At 44.6% G+C, this 25,784-nt stretch overlaps 1 protein-coding gene across 2 annotated transcripts in view; it reads right to left on the reverse strand.

Annotated features, from left to right (window-relative positions):
• The window catches only part of SACM1L (SAC1 like phosphatidylinositide phosphatase), a 350,039-nt gene that overhangs the window by 225,659 nt on the left and 98,596 nt on the right, over positions 1 to 25,784 (reverse strand). For both annotated transcript variants that reach the window (XM_073678395.1, XM_073678396.1), the window contains exons 8-9: positions 17,228 to 17,329; positions 14,968 to 15,053 (exon numbers count right to left, since the gene is read on the reverse strand). In XM_073678395.1, coding sequence (XP_073534496.1) covers positions 14,968 to 15,053; positions 17,228 to 17,329 — 188 coding nt within the window. The remainder of the gene's footprint in view (positions 1 to 14,967; positions 15,054 to 17,227; positions 17,330 to 25,784) is intronic.

A 25,784-nucleotide genomic window follows, 5' to 3' on the forward strand; every position in this document is an offset into this window, starting at 1 on the left:
ATCAATTTTTAATAAACTATCTCAAGGCGGCCCCATTTTTCCTCCTGCAAACACAGAGTATATTAAATTACTACTAAAACCAGATAAAGACCCACTATTCTCTAGCTCATACAGACCAATCTCTCTCATTAATACTGATATTAAGATTATATCTAAAATAATGGCCGACAGACTGGCCTCCGTCTTACCCCATCTCATTTCTCCTGCCCAGGTGGGCTTTGTAAAAGGTCGCTCGGCCACTCTAAATATCAGAAAAGTACTACTGGCACTAGATAAAATTCACTCATCACCAGATTTAAAGGGCTCCCCAGCGATTGTTTCCTTGGATGCGGAAAAAGCTTTTGATAATATAAATTGGGAGTGGCTATACATGGTCTTAACAAATATGTCACTAGCAGGCCCCTTCTTTAACTACATAAGTAATCTGTATTCATGTCCAAGGGCTCAGGTTCACACTCCGGGTTTCTTGTCCACTCCATTCCCCCTTGAGAAAGGAACAAGGCAAGGTTGTCCGTTGTCCCCCCTCCTCTTCAAATTAGCTCTGGAGCCCTTAGTCCGCATTTTGTCTGATCCAAGCACTTTCACAGGTATTCAGTTTCCAAGGAAATCAATTCAAGTGACTTTTTTTGCTGACTATGTCATTTTATTTATATCTGACCCCACCCAACATCTACCTATGGTATTAGACTTACTTAAAAAATTTGGCTCTTACTCAGGGTTTAAAAAAAAATGTTGAAAAATGTGAAATACTCCCATTAACCGAAAAAGGAACAAAACTCTGCCCAGATGGGTCTTTAAATGGTATATCCCTAGCACCCTCACATATCACCTACCTGGGAATTAAAATAGGCAGTTTGCCTTCATCTATATACACCTTAAACTACCCTCCTCTTATAAGAAAAATCGTCAATCAATTAAAGTCATGGCAAGATTTGCCTATATCTTTTAAGGGTAGTGCACATTTGGTAAAAATTATCAGTACAGCCAGGATTATGTATCAACTACAAACCTTACCATTACTCCTGAAACACACAGACGTAACTATACTCAATAGAGCCTTCAGTCACTTTATTTGGAAAGGAAAAGTCCCAGGATTAGTATGAGCAAACTTATGGCTTCCAAAGACGACGGAGGCATTAATCTCCCAAGCATCAGAAATTACAATCATGCTTGCCTTTTCCGGTATATAATAGACTGGTTCCATAAGAGAAGCACATATTCTGACTACACGTTGGAAGCCGACTATGTATACCCCCTTGACCTGGTTGCCCTCCTTCATTCTCGATTTACCTCCCTTCCCTTGGCAGTTAAAAAGTCAACAATCCTTAGGGACACTATTTCCACATGGAAGGCAGTCAGGAAAAAATACGGTCTTTCTTTCAGGATTTCAAAGCACCTCCCGATATGGCAAAACCCAGAATTCCCCCAGGGTAACGAAAATAAACTATTTCTGAAATGGCGACAAGCAGGTGTAGACAACGCATCCCATCTTCTCAACTCAAGTGAGCAAAGATGGATGACAAGTACCGAGTGTTTAGACAAGATACAATCTACCTCCCCAACATTATTTCCAATATGAACAAATCAAACTATCCATTACGGCCAGTTTTAAAGATGTGACCTTTGAGGTCTCCCAAAATGTCTTGGATGTCATTCTGTTGTCTTCAATGGGTACCCCTTCAATTTTTGTCCTTTATTCTGTAATGAGATCCAATCTACTAGGAGTTCAACCAGATACTTTCTTCAAATATTGGAGACAACAGTTGGAGGATGTGGAAATCTCCGATAAGATCAGGTCAGGCTGGAATTTAATAAGAAAACAGAAACGAAGCATGGAGAGAACTGCAATATAAAATCATGCATGGCGCCATCTATGCATTTACCATATCTAAAAAAGATCAGCTTTCAAACAGACTAACAGCTTGCCCTAAATTCCACCTTCCACTCTCTGACCTCATGCACGGCCTATAGTCATGCCCGGCCTCAATTTCATATTGGGGACAAGTATCAGCTATGATCAACACCATGTGGGGTCCGGGTTATACTCTTTCCCCTTATCTAGCCTTGTTACATTCTGGAACAACACAGAAAACTCTGGAGGGGAAGAGGGGAAACCATCCGAAATTGCCCCACACCCTACTTATCCTGGCAAAAAAACAATTACTTGAATATTGGCTAGAACCCAACACCCCCCTATTGAAGAGTTAACAGCTCAAATGAAACATTTTATGGGAATAGAGCAACAAGACGCCCTTAGCAATAAGTAAATGCAATCTGGCAAATTTCTAACGAAATGGAAACAGTTTATTGTAAATTGCACCTCATTAAATGAAAAAAAGAAAATGGTGGAACCCTTCACTTCCACAGCGTGGTACATTCTGGAAGATCTTGGGGATAGCCTAGGTCCATTACGCCTGGATTGAGAGGGGTAGCCACGGTTACATCCACTGATAAAAGTTACAGTTAGCTAGTTTTCGTAACCATGGATACCTAAGGTCCTGCGATGCTTGCACATGAGGTAAGAGAGATAGTGAATCAAGAAGACGGATTTTGGTAAGACCTTACCTGTAAAATCCTTTTCAGCGAAGGAAGGAAGGGAGACACAGATCCATTACTAGTGGGTAGGCGGAGCCCCACAGGATAGTTCACCTCAGATTAGAAAAAAGTGAAGACCGGCCCCTCCAGCTTAGGCGGCTCCTACTCCCATGTCCTTCAGTCCGTACACAAGCTAAGGAAGAGCAGACAACACCAGCGGAACAACACAACCCCTTCCGAAAATTCAGAATGCGAGATAACAGGTGATGCATATAACAGAAAAACACACAGTCCCAGGCACTACTCACTGGACCTGACAACTGCGATGAATTGGCAATGCTGGAACAGAGCCCTAGCGCGCCGATCCCAGCCCAGATGACCGCCATCAGAGAGGAGTCGCGCCGCATCTGGAATACAATAATACACTTCTGCCATGGGAGGGTGCTGGGTCTCCCTTCCTTCCTTCGCTGAAAAGGATTTTACAGGTAAGGTCTTACCAAAATCCGTCTTTCAGCAGCAGAAAGGAAGGAAGGGAGACACAGATCCATTACTAGTGGGACGTCCCAAAGCAGTCCAGAACTCAAGGGTGGGAAACCGTGGCAGAATCGCCAACACCCCAACAACTTAGGCAAGCGCAACAAGCGCCGAAAACGAGATAAAGAGATAACCTAAACCACCGCCGCCTGCAGGACCCTGCGTCCCAAGGCCGCATAGGCGTAAGCACTCACGTCCACTTTATAAAATTTAGTAAAAGTGTGAACGGAGCGCCAGGTAGTAGCCCGGCAGAGCTGCGCTGCCGAGGCCCCCTGACGAAAAGCCCACGACGAACCAACAGCTCTCGTGGAATGAGCTCAAACCTTAACCGGACAAGGCTCGCCCTTGAGCCGGTACGCCTTGAGGATAGCCGAACGTATCCACTGAGCTATAGTGTCCTTAGAAGCCCGCTGACCACGCCGACGACCAGCAGGAATCACAAAAAGAGAGTCCGACTTCCGAAACCCTTGAGTGATTGTAAGATAGAACTTCAATGCCCGCACCAAATCCAACGAGTGCAAGGCCCGCTCCTTTGGACTCTTCGGCTTCGGACAGAGAGAAGGTAACACGATGTCCTGATTGACGTGGAAACGCAACACCACTTTAGGCAGAAAATCGCAACGGGTACGAAGCACCACGCGATCCGAGTGTAACTCCAGAAAAGGGGGCGAGCAAGACAGTGCCGCCAACTCAGAAACCCTTCTCAAAGAGGTTACCGCCACCAGGAAGGCCACCTTCCAAGAAAGCAAGTAAAGCGTAGCTGAATCCATAGGCTCAAAAGGCCCATGCTGAAGAGCCTCCAAGACTAGATTGAGCCGCCAAGGAGCCACAAACGCCCTCCGAGGCGGAAACGGACGTGCAACCCCGCGAAAAAACGAATGCACATCCCTGCGTGAGGCAATAGCCTTCCGAAAAAGCAAGGATAGTGCAGATACCTGACACCGCAAGGTACCAACCGCCAGACCCTTGGCCAAACCACATTGCAGAAAAGCCAAGAAGTTGGAAATGGAAAAAACCCTCGGGTTCCTTGACGATCCAGAACACCATGAATAGAAGGCCTCCCAAGTTCTGTGATAAATCCTAGTCGTAGCTGGACCTCTGGCCGCCCGCAAGGTGGCAATGACCTCGGCCGAAAACCCACGACGGGTCAAGATCTAGGTCTCAAGTGCCACGCCGTCAAACGAAGTGACTTCAGGTCCGGATGGCGAAAGGGCCCTTGGGTTAACAGGTCCGGGCGAAGAGGCAGTGGAAATGGAGGCGCCGCCAGAAGAGACACCAGCATTGAATACCATGCCCTCCTCGGCCAATCCGGCGCCACCAAAATCGCCGAAATTCGTTCGAGTTTGATCCGCCGGATCACCAGAGGAAGTAAGGATACCGGCGGAAACACGTAGATCAGCTCGAACTGATCCCACGGGGCCACTAGAGCATCTACCGCCACAGCCTCCGGGTCCCTGTACCTGGACATGAACGTCGGAATCCTGGCGTTCAGCCTGGATGCCATCAAGTCCACTTGGGGAGTCCCCCAACGGGAGCACAGCAGTGCAAAAACTTCCGGATGAAGACTCCATTCTCCGGGATCCACCTGCTCGCGGCTAAGGAAGTCCGCCGTGATATTCAGCACTCCTGGGATGTGAATCGCGGAGATGGCTGGAACCCTGGACTCGGCCCATACCAGGATCCAAGAGACCTCCATCATGAGTCTGGAACTCCTCGTCCCGCCCTGATGGTTGATATATGCGACAGCTGTCGCATTGTCCGTCTGAGTCCAGACCGGCAGACCGCTCAAAGGGACCGTCCAATGTCGGAGGCAGAGAAAAATTGCTCTCAACTCCAGAATGTTGATCGGTAGAGACGACTCCTCTGACGACCAGACACCCTGAACCCAGAGATCGTTCCAAACCCCCCCCCCCCCAGCCAGTCAGGCTGGCATCGGTGGTAATGACCGACCACCATGGGAGGAGGAAGGATTTCCCCAGGGATAAAGCCTCCGGACGTAACCACCATCCAAGAGACTCTCGCACCCTGCGGGAGATACCGACACAGCGATCCAGCGAAGCCGGCGATCGATCCCAACGGGTCAGAATAAGATCTTGGAGACCCCGGGAATAAAATTGGGCAAACGGTACCGCTTCCATTGCCGCCACCATCAGACCCAGAAGGCGCATACACTTCCGAAGGGACATCGCCATCGCCGACCTCATAGCCTGGACATGGTGACGAAGGTTCGCTTGTTTGTCCGGAGGCAGGGACACCACTGCCCGTACCATGTCGAAATGCATCCCCAAGAACATGATTGACTGCGACGGCTCCAATGACGACTTCTTCCAACTGACCAGCCACCCGAAGTCCTCCAGGTGCTGAAGGGAGAGATCGCGAGTAGTCACCGCCTCCTCCGCTGTGGGCGACACAATTAACAGGTCGTCCAGGTAGGGGAGAATCGTAACTCCTTGCCTTCGAAGGAGCGCCATGAGCGGCGCCAGAATCTTTGTAAAAACCCTGGGCGCCGAGGCCAACCCGAATGGTAGGGCCACAAACTGGTAATGGGCCTGACCTATGGTGAAACGCAGGAAGCGCTGGTGAGCCCTGCCGATAGGGACATGCAAATAGGCGCCGTGGATGTCGATCGACACCAAGAAATCGTACTGCGACAGGGCCGCCACGACAGAGCGAAGAGACTCCATACGGAATTTCCGGGTCCGGACATGAAAATTCAATTCTTTGAGGTCCAGAATGGGGCGAAACTTGTCCTCCTTTTTGGGGACCACAAAAAGGTTGGAGTAAAACCCCCTTCCCCGGTCCTCCGGCGGAACCGGAACCACCACACCCTGCTGCAGAAGAGAGTCGACCTCCCGCAGCAGTGCGGCAGCCAGCTTGGGCTCGGACGGGATGCGTGACTGACGAAACCTGTCCGGGGGTCGAGAATGAAACTATGAAATAGCCTGCCGACATAACCCGCATCACCCAGGCGTCCGATACGTGGGACGCCCAAATTGACCCGAATTGTAGCAGACGACCTCCCACCCGAGAGCCCTCGAGTGGGTTCCTGGCATCAGTCCGCCTTAGCGGGCTTTTTGTCAACCTCCCGTTTGTCCTGACGGAAATGTTGTTTCCAGGGTGTACGGGATTTCTGGGTGGTCTTCTTTCCGGAAGACGAGGGACGACCCGATCTCCAAGAGGGCTGACCGAACCGTCCCCTGGGCCGAAAGGACCGACGACCACTACCGGCACTTGACTTGCCAGACGTAGAAGCAGCTGCGGCAAAGCCGTATCCTTGGCCTTGGCAATCAGCTCCGTGAGGTCCGAACCAAAAAGCAGACCGCCCTTGTACGCCAGACTCAGCAAACCTTGTTTGGATACTGCGTCTCCAGTCCACTGTTTAAGCCACAGTGCTCTCCTGACTGTGACGGCCGAGGATTGAGCCCTGGACAGAACCGAAGTAGTATCCAGCACTGCGTCCCTGCAATATCGGGCCGCCTCTTCCAACAGCTGGAAGAGCCTTTCCACCTCAGACAGCGGAGTCCCATCTTGCCACGCCATCCGCAGCTGATCCAACCACCGCAGAGAAGCCTCACCAGCCCACATGGCCCCCAAGGCCGCTCGGAATCCATGACCCGCGGCCTCGTAGATGGACTTCGCCGCTAACTCCGTCCTTCTGTCCAGCGGTTCCTGTAGACTCGCCTTCCCTTTAACAGGAAGCAAAGAAGATTTGCTCAGCTGAGACAATGGCACGTCCACTTCAGGAGAGGAGACCCAATTAGCGATCGTCTCCGTGGAGCAGAGATACAGGGCATCAAAAAACAGCATCCCCTGGAAGCGTTTATCCGGACACAGGCGTTCTTTCTCCACCGCCTCGTTAAGTTCATCGTGCGCCGGCAGCATCGAACGAGCCGGACGCGACTCCTGATACAGCCGGGCCGACATGCCAGGGCGCCTCGCCTCTTCAGACAGCTGTAACGCTTCCCGCATAGCCCCAATTAAAGCGTCCAAGCGGCCCGAAAGCGAAAGCAGAGCGACCCTGCCGATCCTCTTCATCAGAATCGGAGATCTCACCAGCAGAGTCTGTCGGTGATTCCGAAGCCTCCGACGCACTGCGCGGAGGAGACAGCGCCACCACAGGCCTGTGGCGCTTCTTGCCTCGTGACGTCGGTTGGGACTTAGCTGATACCCAATGACCCAGGAGGTCAGACAGACTGTCAATGGAGCGTGTGAGCGCCTCCACTTTAACATCACTGAGACCCCCGACCAGTGTCGAACCTGACACAGTCGAAGACCCCGGCGTATCAGATACGCATGACCGATCCTGAAGCGGACCGGGAGAGAGGTCCGCGCCCCCTGGTCCCTGATCCGACATGCCCCCACACAGTTGCGAGCGTCGCGGATAAGGCGGTAATAACCCGTTACAATGGGTACAGTAACCGAGGATGTGTGATTCCGCTACCACAGCCTGTTCCTACACAAAAAATCCCCAAGCACTGAAGGGTTAAAGCTCCTCCTTAGAGGGAGAAGAGCTACCTCAGCTGCCTGCAGAGCAAAAGTTAACCTAACAGACTAGGGTGATGCACCCTCTGATCCCAGAAGCATGCACATCCAGAAAGGGTTAACTGCCCTGATGAGGCCAGACCCCGTTCAGAAGGGGTTAATGCAGCTGACCACGTAATACACCTTTGCCTTAAAAGGACAGAGGTGTGCGAGTCCCAGAGCCTCCTCAGCAGAGAGGTAGCAGCGCCGGATATAGCACACCCTGTCAGCCTTAACAGGCCAGCAGTAAGGTGCTCTGCGCTGCAATAGTGAGAAAAAGGAATCTTCTGCCTTAAAAGGCAGAAGTGACTCACCAGCTGGCCACGGTGACTGCTCTTTCCGGTGTCTGGTGGTGTAGAGAGTGGGGAGCAGGGAGCAGGAGGCGCTGCACGAGGTAATGGACGCCGGCAGAAGGACCCGGAAGAAGAAGGGGCTGGATCAGCTCCAGCGCGCGCTTTCCGGGCGCTTCCCGCCTGAAGCTAAGATGACAGGCAGCAGGGAGGCGCGAAGCCACTCCCCCCGCCGCCACATACTAACGGAGCCCGCGGCTCCTCCGTCCCTGCTCCCCTGCTAGCAGAGAGTTACACAAACGCCGTATGCAGCGGTGATATCCTTCCTGCAAGGACAAAACAGCAGTCACCACTTGTAACAATAACAGCGGCTGCCGCCGCAGCCGCTGAAGCACTCAGACCTTGAGAGCACTTACCCAGCTGAGCGCCACAGGGACCCCCATAGATGTGTGGCGCTTCTGCTGCTGAAATAATATACTACATTTCTAATTGGAGCTATTCGCTAATATTATTATTATTACACCTTCTACATATTGGGATAGGATCTTGGAGATGGGAATACCCCTTTAATGAACATGTTATTTAGATTATGCATGACATGTCCTGGTGCACACCTCAGAAGAGACGTGCCTTGGAACCCTTGCTAGACATACTGAGACAACATAAAATCCTTTATTCCTGGGGCTTTCCTTTTAGACTTCAAGTGAGAATCAGGAACTGTACATGTTTTGCGAAGTCTGGAAGACTTGTCAACGTTCACTAATGGACTGGGAATTCCGTCGGTCCAAGGCCTTCTAGAGGCCTTGGAAGGAGTGACACACCTCGCCCCCAGAGACGAAAGACTCCCAATTTTGGCATCACCTCCAGATTGACTGGCTTCACTACTCTCACTCATTGTTCTCTTTGATACTGATTAATGATTAACAGTCGGGGAATCCTATACAAGTTCATATAAGCACACATGTATAGATAGTATAGATATTGTATGGATATTGCTATATACAGGATGGGCATACAAGTTTGGGTAAATAGTATAGGTTTCTTAGAATAGTAAATTTATTAAGGCATTATGGGTAGGAGGACCAATCCTAGGGAGGGAACTACCCTCCATAGAAAGCGCGTTTACACTAAGGGTATCTACATCCTGCTGGACGGGTGTGGAATTTTCTATTTTTCCCTAGTAGTCCTCCTCATTAAGGGCTTTCCTTGTGGTTGGGGAAGGTTTCCAACTGATTTCTTCTTCTTCCTTTCTGTGTTTTTTCCCCTCTTTTCTTGAGAGCAAGGAGCTATTACCATTCAGACAGAGAAACTGCCTCTCTCAAGTTTTCTTCCTTTTTCTTTTTTACTAACCCTCCCTCAGACTTATGCCTTGGTCCTCAAAATGAGCACAGTAAAATTGTATTTGCTAAATGCTAGGTCTTAATATTCCTCAGAAACGTTCTCAGATTCTGTACTCCATGCAAAAGCAAAGGGTTCATATCTTCATGTTACAAGAGACCCATTTCAAATCTGATCAGGTTCCTAAGATGAAGCATAGATATTACAACAACTGTTTCATCGTACAAATCCTGAAGCAAAGTCCAAAGGGGTTTCCATCGCAGTCCACAAGTCATTAGCATACTCTCTAATGGACACACTTATTGATACGCAAGGCAGATACGTATTTCTCAAGATAAAAATTGTAGATTCAATATACACAATTGCTAATTGGCATCTGCCTAATAAGGATCAGGTTCTTGCATGTTGAGCATTTTTAACCGCATTGTATAATTTCTCAGAAGGTACAGTGATTGCAGGGGGAGACTTCAACTTTACCATGAACCCAAAACTAGACACCTCCTCGGCTAGAGGAACAGTCCCAGTGAGACAGCTACCGTCTTTCAAAAGGGCCCTCCATGCCCCCTGACTGACGTTTGGCGGATAATGAATCCCCAGGGCAAGGATTATACATATTTTTCGCATATACATAACTCATATAGTCACATAGACCTCTTTCTTTTGAGCCATCATGCTTTGTCCTGGCAACCAGAGACCACAATCGGAGATATTTTGTGGCCGGCCACGCTCCGGTTTTTCTGACAATATCTCTTTCATCCCCAGCACAACACTCTTGGACTTGGAGATTGAATGATAACCTTATTAAAGATATTCTGTGTGAATCAGTTAAGGGAGTCTATCAACTTTCATTCAGATTCACATTTCTGATCAAACCTCAATCCTATTACAGTGGGAGACTTTGAAATGTGTCACGAGAGGGATCCTGATAAAGCATGGTTCAAGGTTAAAGAAAGAGAGGGCTCGGAAAAAATAGAATTATTAAACCAAATTTACTCCATTGAAATTTTGCATAAACAAAACCTATGCTTCCACTCTTTTTGATCGGACAAAGAAGAGACGAATTAAAAGAAACTTTAGATAAAAAATATTTGCAATCTAGGGAAAAATCAATTGTTTTTTCTACAATTTTTCAGATAAATGCGGGAGACTATTGGCCAGATTGCTCCACCCACGTATGACCGCTAAATTTATCCCGTATGTTAAGGGGAAAGAGGGCAGGGATGAACATAATCCCCAAAAAATTGAAGATCTTTTGCGGTCTTACTATGAGAATTTATATAATATTAAGAATCAATTTGCAGATATGTCTCCCTTAGACAGCTCCAATAAGATCAAAGAATATATCCAGGAAACACCTCTACCCATGTTGAGTAATTCAATGGTGGAAGCTCTGGAAGAGGTGATATCCATAGAAGAAATTGACTCCGCGATACGTGCCTCCCAGTCAGGTAAATGTCCTGGCCCAGATGGCTTTACGCCGGCATTTTATAAACAGTTTAGAGAGCAACTCTCTCCAATAACGGCTAAAACCTTTAATGCGATTGATGGAAACACTGGATTTGTTCCCCAATCTTTAGAGGCACACATTAGTGTACTTTCCAAACCAGGTAAAGAACCCTCAATAACTGCTAATTTTAGACCAATCTCTTTATTAAATATAGATATTTAACCATTTTCAAAAATCTTGGATGACAGGTTAGCTCCTTCACTCCCCTCTATAGTCAATAACGATCAAGTTGGCTTTGTGAAAGGACGAGAGGCTAGGGACAATGCCATTAAGACACTACTCATTATTTCCAAAGCAAGAACTGGCTCCACTCCAATAGGTCTTCTATCTATAGACGCAGAGAAGGTTTTTGATAGTGTTCACTGGGGGTTTATGGAGGAAGCTTTGAGACAGATCGGTTTGGGCCCTGATTACCTACATAAAATAATGGCCTTATATAAAAGCCCAACAGTAAATTATCTTTCTGCCCCAATTGCAATTAACAATGGAACCAGACAATAGTGCCCCTTGTCCCCATTGCTATATGTAGTGGTAATGGAGCATTTGGCCAATGGCCTCAGAAATAATAATATTAATGGATACAGAGTGGGATCTAAGTCTTATAAAGCAGCTCTGTATGCAGATTATTTGCTTCTTTATATATCCCAGCCACAAATATAATTTCCAATGATCCTAAAAGAATTTGATAAGTTTGGATCAGTCAGCAATTTTAAAGTCAATTACCGTACTCTAAAACAGAGGCCTTGAACATATCTCTTCCACAGACTTAAGTCTCACAAGTTATGACTAAGTTTCCATTCAAATAGCAGAGAGAATCTTTGAAATATCTAGGGGTCCATATTCACTCGGACCCTAATAAATTATTTGAGCGTAACCATCAAGCTTTATTGCATAGAAGATATGGCAAAATGAAGCTATCTTGGTTTGGAAGAATTAACGCCATCAAAATGGAAGTTTTACCTTATTTGTACATTTTTCAAACAGTTCCGATGTCTCCTCCCCATAGCTTCTTTTGTAAACTAAGGTCAGCTTTAATCAAATTCATTTGGGGTAAGATTAAACCTCGCATAAACATACGGGTTCTCTCTCGTCACAAATCATTGGGAGGTGCGGGCCTTCCGAATTTCTACAGGTATTTTCAGGCCTCTACCCTGCTGACAATTCTAGATTGGCACTTTTATGCGGACACTAAACAATGGGTGGGGGTGGAACAGGAGGGTTCAAAAGTCCCTTTAAGACATCTACCATGGTGCCAAGAAGACTCAGGGACCTTGGCCAAATGCAATTTAGCTAGGGAAACACTCAGAACATGGCATTCTCTGAGGAAAAAGAGGTTTGCAGGTAGAACTATTAGCCCACTCACATCAATATTTTATAACCCTTCCTTCCTACCCGGATATTTGCGCGGATCTTTCCTCGATTGGAGGGCAGTGGAGGATACCCGATTGTTTAGATTTTTGGAAAATGGCATGATACCTACTTTTGTATCTTTACAAACAAAATCCCAAATGTGAAAATCAAGTGGTTCGAATACTTGCAAATGCGATCCTTTCTAGTAGCACACAACCCTTATGTAAATTCATTCTTAAACTACACCTTCTTTGAAAACCTGTTCCTTCAGGAAAGTGGACCGACTCACACTCTTTCTGTGATATACGAGGGATTGAGTAGGCAGGAGGGAACAGAGAAACAGGCATTTCAGCGAGCATGGGAGAGGGACTTGGGGGTTAGTTTGTCCCCTCTTGAATGGGCAAAGGGGTTCCTCTTCACACATAAGCTTACTAATGCTGGGACTGCACAAAAAAATAAATATAAAATACTTACACGATGGTATCACTACCCATCTAAATTACATGCAATGTTCCCTACAGTTTCAGAAATATGTTGGAGATGTGAAAGTGAAGTGGGCTCCAAGATTCATATCTGGTGGGAGTGTTCTAAAATTAAACCATTTTGGGAGAAGGTATTTGACAATTACCAACTTATTACAGGTAAGAGTAACAAGGTCTCGCCAGATAGCCCGTCTGTCAATCCTCCCTTCTTCAATAGGTATAAAAAGAAAGATCTACTTAGATTTTGCTTAACAGCGGCACGGACGATAATCCTGCGGTTTTGGAAACTTAAAAACCCCCTAGCATACTAGATTGGTACAAGGAAATGGTGAATCTATGTAGAATGGAAGAACCTTATGCAGAATGTAATGGAACCAATGACAAATTCAGAAGGGTTTGGAGCAGATGGATTCTGTTTCAGGACTCACCTGATTTTCATAATCTGTTATCATGATTTCAACAGATGCATGTGATTGTGTCCATAATTAGTTACATGGGCATAAGGACCTCCCCACCCCCTCCCTTTCCCTTGACCCTCTGTCTTTTCTTTTTCTTAAATGGTCTTCTCAGATACAATATAGAAGTTATCTCAACATATGATCCTCTTATTGGTGGTTATTATATAAACACTATGTTGTTCAATGTATTACAATTTGAATTGTTATTGAAAAAAGTGGTCTCATTTGAACTTGACATTTTCTATATTTCTATTTTCTTATATTTTCTTCAAAGTCGAATACAATATATTTTTCTTGATTGGCAAAATGTAAAATGATTAATGTTTAATTGAGGTTTAATAAAACAGATTGAATATAATAACGTTAATAGGGAGGGAATAGTTTCATTTAAATTGCCATCTCAAGTTATCAATTTTATAAGGCCCTGCTCCACGTTTTTTTGGTAGGGAGTGGGTCTGGGAAAGGGGGAAAATATGTGAATGAAATTTTTAACAATATGGTTTGCGTTCTCTCTATTTTGAATGCAACTTGTCTTATTTTCACTGAAATAAATTATTCTGAATGCTCATAGTAACTATAGTCCAAAAATTCACTTTTCCAATATTGTTTGTGTCATAAAAATATTAAGAAAATATTAAGGTTTTCTCTCCCCCAGAAACTCCTCATTTCCCATCCTCTATATGGTTTGTCAGAATAGCAGAACTGACAATCTACGGAGCTGTCTGTATGCAAATTAGCACACACAGGAAGTGGCTAATACGTTGATGCTAGCACAAATGGAGCTACTAACCCAATTAACATGCAAGTGTGTTTTCTAGTGGCACAGGCCCGTGATAAGTTTACACCTGGGTGAGGAGGATGCAGCTCGTTAAGCTTCAAACACTACTCACAATAGCCAGAACAATTCCCAGCTGCAAACTCCAGGCGTGCCGGCACCGTCATGAAATATGGAATATCGGGAGTCCCATATAATAATGGGACACGTATTTTTAGCAGCAGTGTCAGCTAAGGAACAATATGCTTATTATTCCGCAGCTGTATGCCCCTCTGGTGGGATGTGGCACAAAAGTGCCAAAATAACAGACTGCAGCTATGTCATATGTGGTCTATAAAGAAAGGTAAATTCATAATGGAAAATATGGTATCACTTTCGGGCTTCTGCGATCAATCAGCGAGAAGTTATCGCAGAAGCCAGTTATTTTAATAAAACCATGAAGGGTGGAGCCCAGACCCCGTGATGTCATTACAGGGGAGTGTGTGGGCAGGTCCCCTCTTCAGCATAAAAGACCTAACCAAAGATGGGACAGCGTTCATTGCCGGGGGGGTATAGATTCTATAAGCAAAGGATCCCGTTCGATAACAGTTAAATCAAGTGGAGCGCCTCCCCTCCATTTAAACTAAATAGTCTCTGCAATCTCTTTAGTAAGTTTTTCTATTAAGCCTTTTCATTTGGTGTAGCTGCATATATATTGTTTTGTCCCCCTTTGTAAAAAATTTTTAAAATTTTTCATAAACACTGCCTCCCTTTTGGATTAAATAGAACATTTAATAGTTCTGTAATCGTTCCCTCCCCCGAAGCCATACATGCTACCATAAAGCAGGTGTACGACCAGTCCTGTATTATATTTCAAATTTGGTCGGTGGTGGCAGCGAATAATAATAAGTGCGCTATCGTGAAGCTGGCAGTGACTGTACTGCGGAGTATACAGATATTCCATGCGTTGGAATCAAGAGGTGTGTATGCCATATGCTCACTGGTCGCTTGCCGACACCTACGTAGTGAGTAATCATGATCGTGTGTGCGCGAATCCCAGCTCAATCCTGACAGAGTGACGACAGTGGTGGGATACTGTGTGATCTCCCCGGTGTCGTCCCTGTGAATCCCTGACAGTTTTCAATCCAAAATCTGAATTTTAAAAGCCAATAAAAAAATATATCATTATGTAACTCACTTGCACAAATGAAGCTTTTCCTCCATTACAGTATACAATTTGCTCTGTCTCCACAAAGTTCGCTGCATGTCCCTCAGAATCAATACCTAAAATATAAACCAGAATAAAAAGGACTTCAAGCAAACACTACAAAAAGCCTCTTTAGTATAGAACACAAACAGATTTACCAATTCTTTGCAATAGATAGACATTGTAAACTTAGTCTATACATTCTTAAAATGCAGCAAATCTATCATATTGGCTAATGCTAGATAATAAACCTGGTCCATATTGAGACTGTGTAATCTAAGCTTGCATTATCTATTAGTACACCTATTTTGAATTATTTCTCAAGCCAAAAACTCATGTACATCATTTGTAATTTGACATATTTTACAGAGATGGAAAACAAAGTAAAAAGAAAATTAAAAAAAAAAAAAAAAAAAAAAAAAAAAATTTCCCCCTTACAAATTTACTGGGTAAAAAAACCCCCAATATTTTAAAGGGAATCTGTCACTTCCCTGGGCGATATCAGACCTCTACTATGGCCATACAGGGTATAGACAAGTAAATCTTTACATACCTTTATGGCCCATAGTAGAGGTTTGACTGCAGAGAAAAGCACTTTAATCAATTCTTTTTTCCACAGGCTTGGGGTCCAGGGGACGCCAAGCAATCTCCGCCTATGTGCTTATTATTCCCTGTGAAAGGCACGGTGCTCCCTGACTTCTGGGCATGCACAAAGCGCCGCTCTCATAGACCGCAGGTTTCTATTGCGCAGGCGCCGGGAAGTGACAGTGACCCCCCCGATGCATGCGCAATAGAAACCTGCAGCACAAAGCACAGGTAGACGGGGCCGGGATGAAGCAAAGCGCGGTCTGTGTGAGCGGCGCTTTGCGCATGCCCGGAAGTCAGGGAGCACAGTGCACGTCAAAGGGCCCTGTGATGTGCAGGTGAGGGGGGGGGGTTAAATGATAATTAAGCAGAGAGGCAGGATTTAGGGGAATAATAAGCACATAGGCGGGGATTGCTTGGCATCCTCCGAACGCCAAGCCTGTGAAAAAAAAGAATTGATTAAAGCTCTTTTCTCTGCAATCAGACCACTGCTATGAGCCATAAAAGGTATGTATAATTTACTTTTCTATACCCTGTATGGCCATAGTAGAGGTCTGATATCGCCCAGGGGGGTGACAGATTCCCTTTAATGCATCTACACTACATTACAGGGATAAATCAGAAGTAAATGAAAGCTAAATGTTTTGCTGCAAGTGCTTTTTTTTTTTTTTTTTTTTTTTTTACCTAAAATAAGATAAAAAGCCAGAATTGTTGTTTTTCTTTTACCAGCCTCCCAAAGAAATGGAACAAAGATGAATTAAAAAAAAAATAAATAGCCCAAAATGGTACGTTAACTTAACCCATAAAGAGTAAGCCCTTATATAGGTCTATTGATTAAGAAATAAAATTATGCCTCTCAAAGGATTTTATTGCACAAAAGTAGAAAAACAAAGCAAAGAAATACTATACATTTGGGATCACCATAACCGTACTAACTCTTGAACTAAAGTTAACATGTGACCTATACCATACATGCAAAAAAAATACACTGATTCATTATTGCGTTTACACTTTTTCTAGCTTTTGGAGTTTTTCGTCTATTTTAAAGTTTATTCCGTGTGTGTGGGTAGGGAGAGCAGTGGCTTTCCGTTGATTTTTCAATTGTGACTTTTTTAAAAAAAAAGTTACTGAACTTTTGTATAATTTTACTTCAGTCCCTTACTGGAAATACAGGTGCATCTCACTGATGATATTCTAAATTTAGTGAGATGCACCTGTATTTCATCAGAAATTTTGTGCCATTTTTGCAGGAAATGCGACTGCTAAAAGTTGGAAAAAGTTTAAACAAAAAAAAAAATAGAGAATTATTGATTTTGCGTAAAGATTGTGAACTACGTGAGCCATTTTCAAATACAAAAAAAAGGAGCTTGAAAAAAAATGGAAATTATGAATCCGGCCCATTACATGTATCCCAAAATAGTATCATTAAAAAATTTAAAAAAACTTGTCAAAAAATTTGGCCAATTAAAATAAAAAATGAAACAGCAACAGCTCATGGAACAAAAAAAAATAAAAAAAAAAATGTGTCTTCAAGGCCAAAAGTTAAGTGGAAAAACTGGAAACAACTTATTTATTGACATTAATTACCACATAATGACTTTAAATTCCATGACTTAAAATTTCATTACACTTTGTTTTTGCAATAGCAGAAAGACAAATTCAATACCTCTAACGTAATATCTGACACCAGCTCGGAAGCAACTTCTTCTAGAGATGAGAATCCAATCAAAGTATTTACCATTAACAGAACAGGAATGTATAGCAATAACTAGAAACACAGGTCAGAAAAACAAGAAGCTGATACAAAACGCAGAAATATTCAATGAATTACGCAAAAGAAGTGTTAAACGGGTTTGGCAAGCCTCAAAGAAAACTAGTAACAGTGTAAAACCAGGAGGCCTCATTCAGATATCTCGGTTTTTCACAAACGCAAAAATATGGTACTAGTGCCATCATGGTTTTGGATCCATGTGTCATAAGTGTTTCATCAGTGTTTTTCACGTATAAATAAATTACAAAGCTTCTCCTATCCTTTATAATGTTAAAACAGACAGCACACAGATGCCCTCAGTGTGCTGTACCTGTTTTTTAAGAACCGATAGAACTTGTATTAGTAGTTGTCATCCGTTCTGCCAAATAAAAAAGGACACGCCTCCATGAGTTTTTCATGGACACACGGTCCATGAAAAAACACAAATGTGTGAACAGCCCAATAGACTATTAGGGGTTTGTGTTGTATCATCAAAAAATAGAATTAGACTTACCAGTAATTTGGTTTCTAAGACCCTCCACATCGTAATTAGAAACCGGAAACACAAGAGGTTAAATAGCTCCTCCCCATATACCAGTGTTTTCAAAGAACCACACAGCATGAATGCTGCAAATATTTATTTATTTTTTTACATACACCAAGGATTTAAGGGAGGGAATTATTCATGCTGTCGAGGGTCTTAGGAACCGAATTACCTGTAAGTCTAATTCTATTTTCTCCAATCCCCTTCACGACAGCACACCTGGAGTAATACCAAAGAATTAATTTTTAAGGAGGGACAATAGCCTGTTGGACTTTCCTTCCAAACCCTAGGTCTCTATTTGACTTAATATCTTGTCTATAATGTTTAGCAAAGGTATGGACAGAGGACCATATAGCCGCCCTGCAGATCTGCTCGACGGATGCACTTGCATTGGTTTCAGCCCAGGAGGCAGACACAGCTCTGGTTGAAAGAGCTTTCAACAATTTCGGAGGAGATAAATCTTGAATCTTCTATGCTTCACAAATTGCTTTTTTGATCCAATTTGCTAGCGTATTTTTTGAGATTTTCTTTCCTTTGTTGGGAACTCCATATTGTACAAAAAGATTCTGATCCTTCCTCCAAGCTTCAGTTGGACTTAAGTAATAGATGATAATCCTTCTGACATCTAAAGTGTGGAATTCCTCTTCTCCACTATTTGATGGATCCTGACCAAAGGACGGGAAGATTATGGACTGAGACATGAAATTCATACGTAACTTTGGGAAGAAATGAAGGCTCCAACTGGAGGATGATTCTATCCTCCAAAATTCTTAAATATGGCTCTCTGATCAGAAGTGCTTGGATTTCCCCCACTCTCCTGGCTATAGTCACTGCTACCAACAATGCTGCTTTCCATGACAACTTATCTATGTGTGCTTCCGATACTGGATCAAAGGGTTGCAAAGTAAGACCTTGAAGAACAGTATTTAGATCCCAAGGTGGAATTGCTTTTGATCTTGTTGGATTTATATGCGATGCGGCTGTCATGAATCTTTTAATCCATCCGTTTTGAGCTAAGTTCATATCAAAATAGGAGCTCAAGGCCGAAAACTGGACCTTGAGTGTACTCTGTCTTAATTCCTTAGACAGACCGTTTGGCAAAAAGTCCAGAATTTTGGCTATGTCTGGCCGAAAGGGATCTAATGGATTAGGTCCATACCATAGTATGAAGATTTCCAAATTTTCCCGTAAATAGAGTTTGTAACCTGCTTTCTGCAGTGTATGGATTACATCCTCTGAAAGGCCCCTGGCTCTTAGGTTGGAGGCTCCAGAAGCCAGGCTGCTAAAGATAGATTTTTTACCGTCGGATGGTAGATCGGACAGTGATGCAACAGATCGTGGATCTGAGGAAGAATCAACGAACCTTCCACCTTCAGACTGTTCAGCGTTCCAAACCATGCTCTTTTTGGTCACAAAGGTGCTATGAGAATCGTTTTGACGCGTTCTGACCTGATCTTTTGTAACGTTCATGGCAGCAATGGAATTGGAGGAAATGCATATGCGAGTCTGACTATCCAAGGATGGGTGAACACATCTACCCCTGCTGATGGATCTTTGGGATCCAGGGAGAAGAATGTTCTTATTTTTGTTTTCTTGTGGTTCGCAAATAAATCCACCTCTGAAAATCCCCATTTCTGTACAATCATGTGGAATATCTAAGTTTAGACTCCATTCCCCAGCATATATATCCTTTCTGCTCAACAGATCTGCCTGATAATTATCGGAGCCCCTCAAGTGCAGAGCTGATAGGGACAGAAGATTATGCTCCTCCTAGTGGAAGATTCTTGCTGAGATTATTTGCAGCTTTTTGCTCCCTGTACTTCGCTGATTTCTCAGGTGGGATACAGTCATCATATTGTCTGAATATATTTTGACATATGACCCATGAAATAGTGATTTGGCTGCTGAGGGTCTCTTCTACCGCCTTTAATTCTCTTAGATTCGAGGAATGAACAGCAATTTATGGTGACCAGATTCTCTGAAAGGCCACCTGGGAGACTACTGCTCCCCATCCTCTTTTGACCGATATCAGTGGATGTTGAATCCATGGTGTTGCTTTCCCTAGATTTTCTGGACAAAGCCACCAACTTAAAGATGTATTTACCTGATCTGGCAGATGGATTTTGCTGGTGAGAGAACCTAGAGATCTGTCCCAAAGGGAAAGGATGTCGTTATGAAGGACCCTTGTATGAGCTTGAACCCATAGTACACCTTGAATGGAGGCGGTCATAGTCCCAAGTACTGACATGGCATTTTATTAAAACAGTGTTCCATTTTTTTAGTGCATAGACTTTTGACCTCAACTGAATTTGCTTTTGCCTGGGCAAAAATGAGGCCTGCTGTTGGGATTCTAGGAGAATTCCTAAAAAGGTCTTTCTGGTGGAGGAAATTAGATCCGATTTTCTGCGATTTACCAGCCAAGCCATCCTAACGATTCCAGAATCTGGAGGGTCAGCTGCAGGTGTTTCTCTAATATTGTAACTGAGGGAGCCATTATGAGAAAATCATCTAAATAGGGGACGATACTGATGTTTTGCCTTCTTAGGAAAGCTACCACCTCTGCCATGAGCTTTGTGAAGTGACGAGGTGCCGATGAAATCCCAAAGGGAAGCACATTGAATTGGTAGTGGAGTATACTCTGATTCTGTTTCAGATTAAGTGCACACATAGCATTTTTGATGCGTTTTCGCGGCGATTTTTCAATGTGGAAACGCATCAAAAACGCTTGGTAATCGCTCTGCAAGCTATTGCAATGGCAGTCCTGATGTGCTGTGCACATGATGGGTAAATTTCCGCTCAGGATTGCCATTGCGGAAAAAAAAGCAGCATGTCAATTGTATGCAGCGTTTCCCGACCACTGACTTTAATTGAACAACAGCAAATCCGCATGTATAGTATTTATACCTGCGGATTTGCTGCGTTTCAATTAACGTCAATGGGCGGGGAAACGCTGTGAGTGGTACCCGGGTCGGCTGGGGAGGACTACAACTCCCCTCATCCGACCGCCACTCCCACTGATAACAGCGAGAGCGGCGCTGCTGAGAGGAGTAGTTTAGTCTCCTCAGCCTGGCCAAAACTGCGCGCTGTAAAAACAAACAAACAAACAAAAAAAACTTAAAAAAAACAAAAACACTATTCTTACCTGTCCGGCGTCCCCCTGGTTCTCGTGATGTGTTCAGCCCGGAGGTACACTGAGGGGAGCGTGCTCGCTCCCAGCAGTGTACAGCGCTGCCAAGACCTGCGGTCATGTGACCTCTCAGCTAAAGATCAGCTGAGAGCTCACGTGACCTCACTTCACGGCACCGATGCTGCGTGGGAACATTCTCAAGAATGTTCCCACAAGTACTGATGCTGAGGTCACCAGGGCTGATGAGCTGATCTTCAGCTGATGAACCCCAGTGATCTCACTCCTGCAGCAGCATGTACACTAACAGGAGTTATTTTACTCTCCTTGTCAGTGTACATTGCTGTCTTCTACAGCAGTGACATCAGTGATTGCTGATGTCACTGCTGTAGAAGTGTCTCGGATCGCCGAGAGACGATCGTGACGGCGGCAATCGTGGACTACCCCATGACGGCGGACAGGTGAGGGATATGGCCATTTTTTTTTTAAATTTTAGGCTCTGTGCCCATGATTCAGACTTAGTAGCGCTTTGGATGTTGCATATTTTTGCTGCATCCAAAACGTTGCATTCTATTGAACGCAGGTAAATCCACATGTGTTCACTGAACCATGAAGATTTAAAGCATTCAATACATTCTAGTGGTCAAATTTCTGCTGCAGAGACTAGCAACTCCACAAGAAAATTTGACATGCTATGGTCCTTAAAGATGCGCCACATGTCAGTGTCCATGGGTGAGTCGCAGCTTCTGATGCACGCATAGTGGAAATGGGATTTCTAAAAATCCAATCCACTATACTGTAACATCTGGACTTGCAGCGGCTCCTGACCGTGGCCACGTACCCAAACTCAACCGCAGCATGTCAATTTCTATAGCGGAACTAGTCTCCGCTGCAGATTTTGACCGATTGAAGTGTCATTATATGCGGTGGATTTACATGTACCGACAAAAGTGCGGCATTAGAACACCGCGTTTTGGAAGCAGCAAAAATACGCTGTTTCGAAAGCGCTGCTTTGGATGCAGCGTAACAGCTGTGAGCTGTTAATAATAGCCAGGAACCATGTTTGCCTAATGGCACATTCGAAACAGCTGTGAGCTGTTAATAGCCAGGGACCATGTTTGTCTAATGGCTAAAAATGGCAGCTTACAGCTGCCCTAGAAATTACATGAATGGGAATGCTAATGAGGATTGGGTGAATGGGATCAGCTGACACCTAGCTATTTTGCTTGGTGATGACAAGGTGTCAATCAGACCGTTTTGTCACCAAACCTAATTAAAGTAAAGTAAACAGTATAATAAACACAGACATAAAGCAAACACTTTATTTGAAATACAACAGACACATTCTATAATCATTTAAATTAACAAATATACTCACCTCAGTTCTGACGGTAATCCAAGGGTTAAAGCAATGTCCCACCAAACAACTTTATTTAGCTCCAAAAAGCATTCATTGATGTACAAAAACGCTCAAAAAAAATGCGTCAAAACTGCACGTCTTCTCCGAAGAGTTTTTCCTGCCAAAGAGATGCAGAAAAGCTGCAAAAATTTCTGCTTCAAATCCTGAATGTGCGCACATACCCTTACAGCAAATCTGAGAAATTTGCTGTAGGCAGGATGAATCGGCACCTGGTAATATGCATCTTGAAGGTCTATTGCTGCCATGACGAAATCCTCCCCAATTAATGGAATTGTAGATCATAATAGATTCCATCTTGAACCTTCTGTACTTGACCTATTGGTTGAGATGTTTCAGGGTTGAGAATTATCCTGTAGGCTCCTGATGGCTTAACAAGAATACCAGAGAGTAGTGACATTCTCCTTGTTCCATGTAAGGTACTGGTGATATAACCTTTGAATCTTGCAGATCCTGAAGACCTGATATTAGGATCCTTTGTAACCTTGGGAGATGACAAACTTGTTATTTCTAGCCTTGGTGGATTGTAGGCAGCCAAGTCGATTTTGCTCCTATCCCAACAATTTCCAGGATCTTCCTATCTGTTGAATCTGTTGCCACTGTGGAAGGAATTCTGCAATCCTGCCTCCTATACTTTTGGCGACATTGTCTTTCTTGACTCATTCTGAAAGATATTCTTTTCTCTCCCACCTTTGGGGTAGCTCCAGCAACCAGATTTACATTTGCCTTTATACTGAAATGTTTGCTGCTGTTGAGAGAGAAGAAATGGTCTTTTCCTAAAAAATTTTTGATTCTTTGGCTCTGGCAGAGATTTCTTATCAGAAGCTTTCTCCAACAGCTCATCCAAGGCCCATCCGAACATATTCACCTTTAAAAGGGATGGAGCAAAGTTTAGATTTTGAAACATCATCCCCACTCCACATTTTTAACCAGAGTTCTCTTCTCATAGAATTAGATAACACTGCTGATCTCGCCACAATCCTGACCGACTCCGCCAAAGCATCTGCTAGGAATCCTGTGGCTTTTTGCAGTAAGGGAAGAGATGAAAGAAGATCCTCCCTTGGGGTATCTTTCCAAAGATGTTCTTTCAATTGTTGCAACCAGCGGAACATGGATCGTGCTACGCATGTCGAAGCGATCTTTGTCCTTAGGGAAGCTGCAGATGTCTCCCATATGTTCCTCAGCAAACTGTCCATCTTCCTACCCATTGGATACTTTAGTTCGAATGGAAGGGTCGTTTCCTTCGCCACCCTTGCCACTCGTACATCCACCTTCGGAATTTCCGACCAACATTTGGTCTTCTTTTCATCTAGTGGAAATCTAATCTTTCATCTCTGCCGCAATACCCAATCTTTTCTCGGGTGTAATGCAGCGGCTTTCTTCATTGCCAAAATGTCTGAGGGGGTGTGTTCTGGCTAACCACGTACCTCCCCTTCAGGTGACTGATCACATGACTGTGACATCATCACAGGTCCTGTGCGCACAGAAGAGATCTATATCCGGGTGTTTTTGAAACAGTCAAGAGACCTGATCCCTGTGCCTGGGACACCATTAGCCCTGGAAGGCACGAGGCCTGGAGACCACATCTGGTGAGCCTTTTTGGAAGTGCATTGAGGTGAAGGGTGCATTGCTGGAAAAGGGAAAAAAAAAAAAAACTCTTTAAATCTCTTAGTTTGCGAGTGTGAACGAGCTGCGTGTGTCCGGAGCGTAAGTGCGAACGAAAGTAAGTGTGTGACTTGTTTTTCAGTGAAGAGGTATTTGGGAATCCAGCAGAAAATACCTGTGTGAATTGCGGTGAGTGCTGCATTGTGACCTGCTGAGTGCTTTTCTACCCGTTTAGATTTATTGGGCTTTTTAAAACCTATTTTCTCACTACAGTTTTAGTTTCTTAGTTTACTACCTGTGTATTTAAGGGTTAACTACATTGCACTAAAATCCTGAGGTGTAGATTTACTCACAAGGGGTTAATTAAGGGGAAGGGGTCATAATTAAGGGTTTATAAGGGGCAGCTGGTTGGACATCAAGTCCTTTGGAAGTGCATTGAGGTGAAGGGTACATTGCTGGAAAAGGAAGAGAAAAAAAAAAAAAAAACTCTTTAAATCTCTTAGTTTGCGAGTGTGAACGAGCTGCGTGTGTCCGGAGCGTAAGTGCGAACGAAAGTAAGTGTGTGACTTGTTTTTCAGTGACTTTGGATTCAGGGAGTTTGGAAGGGAGGACATAGGACTGAATTGCTGACTGTATTTCATTCTTTCTTTACTTTACTTTTTACTTAATTAATCCACCTGACCTACTTATCTGATTCCCCCGTCCATACTTGATACTTAACTGATCCCCCGCCGATATCTAATTGATACACTTGCACATCCCTAATTGATCCCCGTCCATACACCTATATATAAATAATTGTGTTTTGTACTTGTATATATATATACTGACTGTATCCCCATATTTAGAATGACGTCCATGTTGGCCGGAGCCGTGCAGTGTACATCTTGCGCAATGTATGCATTCCGTGAGCAACCGCTCGAGGATCCATACTGCTGCGAGAGATGTGAGCATATCGTGCACTTGGAAGCCCAAATTCTGGATCTAAGTGCTCAGATAGCGGTATTGAGGAGCATCGACAACATGGAACGGAGTTTGCTGCTCACCGAGCAGAGACTCAATGGGTCAATACTGGGGGTGGAGCATAGAGGGGAAGTGCAGGCTGAACAGGCAGGGAGCTGGATAACAGTTAGGAGGGATAGAGGGAAGAAGTATAGGAAGGCTGGTTCAGAACCGGCATTATTGGAGCACGACAGATCCTCTGACCGCTGGGGGAGTGTATGCTCCAGTAATGAGGGGGAGGGGGGAAGTGTAGGGCAGGCAAGACAGGTTCTGGTAGTGGGTGACTATTATTAGGGGGACAGACAGGGCAATCTGTCACAAAGACCGGGATCGCCGAACGGTGTGCTGCCTCCCTGGCGCTCGAGTCCGGCACATCGCGGATCGGGTTGACAGGTTACTGGGTGGGGCTGGCGAAGACCCAGCGGTCATGGTCCACTTCGGCACCAATGACAAAGTGAGTGGTAGATGGAGGGTCCTTAAAAATGATTTCAGGGACCTAGGTAGGAAGCTTAGGGCAAGGACCTCCAAGGTAGTTTTCTCAGAAATACTACCAATCAAGCGAGCCACACAGGAGCGCCAACGGGAAGTTAGGGAGGTGAATAAGTGGCTAAAGAGTTGGTGCAAGGCAGAAGGGTTTGGGTTCATGGAGAACTGGGCCGACTTCGCGGTCGGCTACAGGCTCTACCGTAGGGACGGGCTGCACCTCAATGGGGAGGGTGCAGCGGTGCTGGGGAAGAACATGGCTAATAGGTTGGAGGAGTTTTTAAACTAGAGACGGGGG

The sequence above is a fragment of the Phyllobates terribilis genome, unplaced genomic scaffold (genome assembly GCF_046119375.1).
Source record: "Phyllobates terribilis strain yellow unplaced genomic scaffold, ASM4611937v1 Scaffold_4__5_contigs__length_816908805, whole genome shotgun sequence".
NCBI lineage: Eukaryota > Metazoa > Chordata > Amphibia > Anura > Dendrobatidae > Phyllobates > Phyllobates terribilis.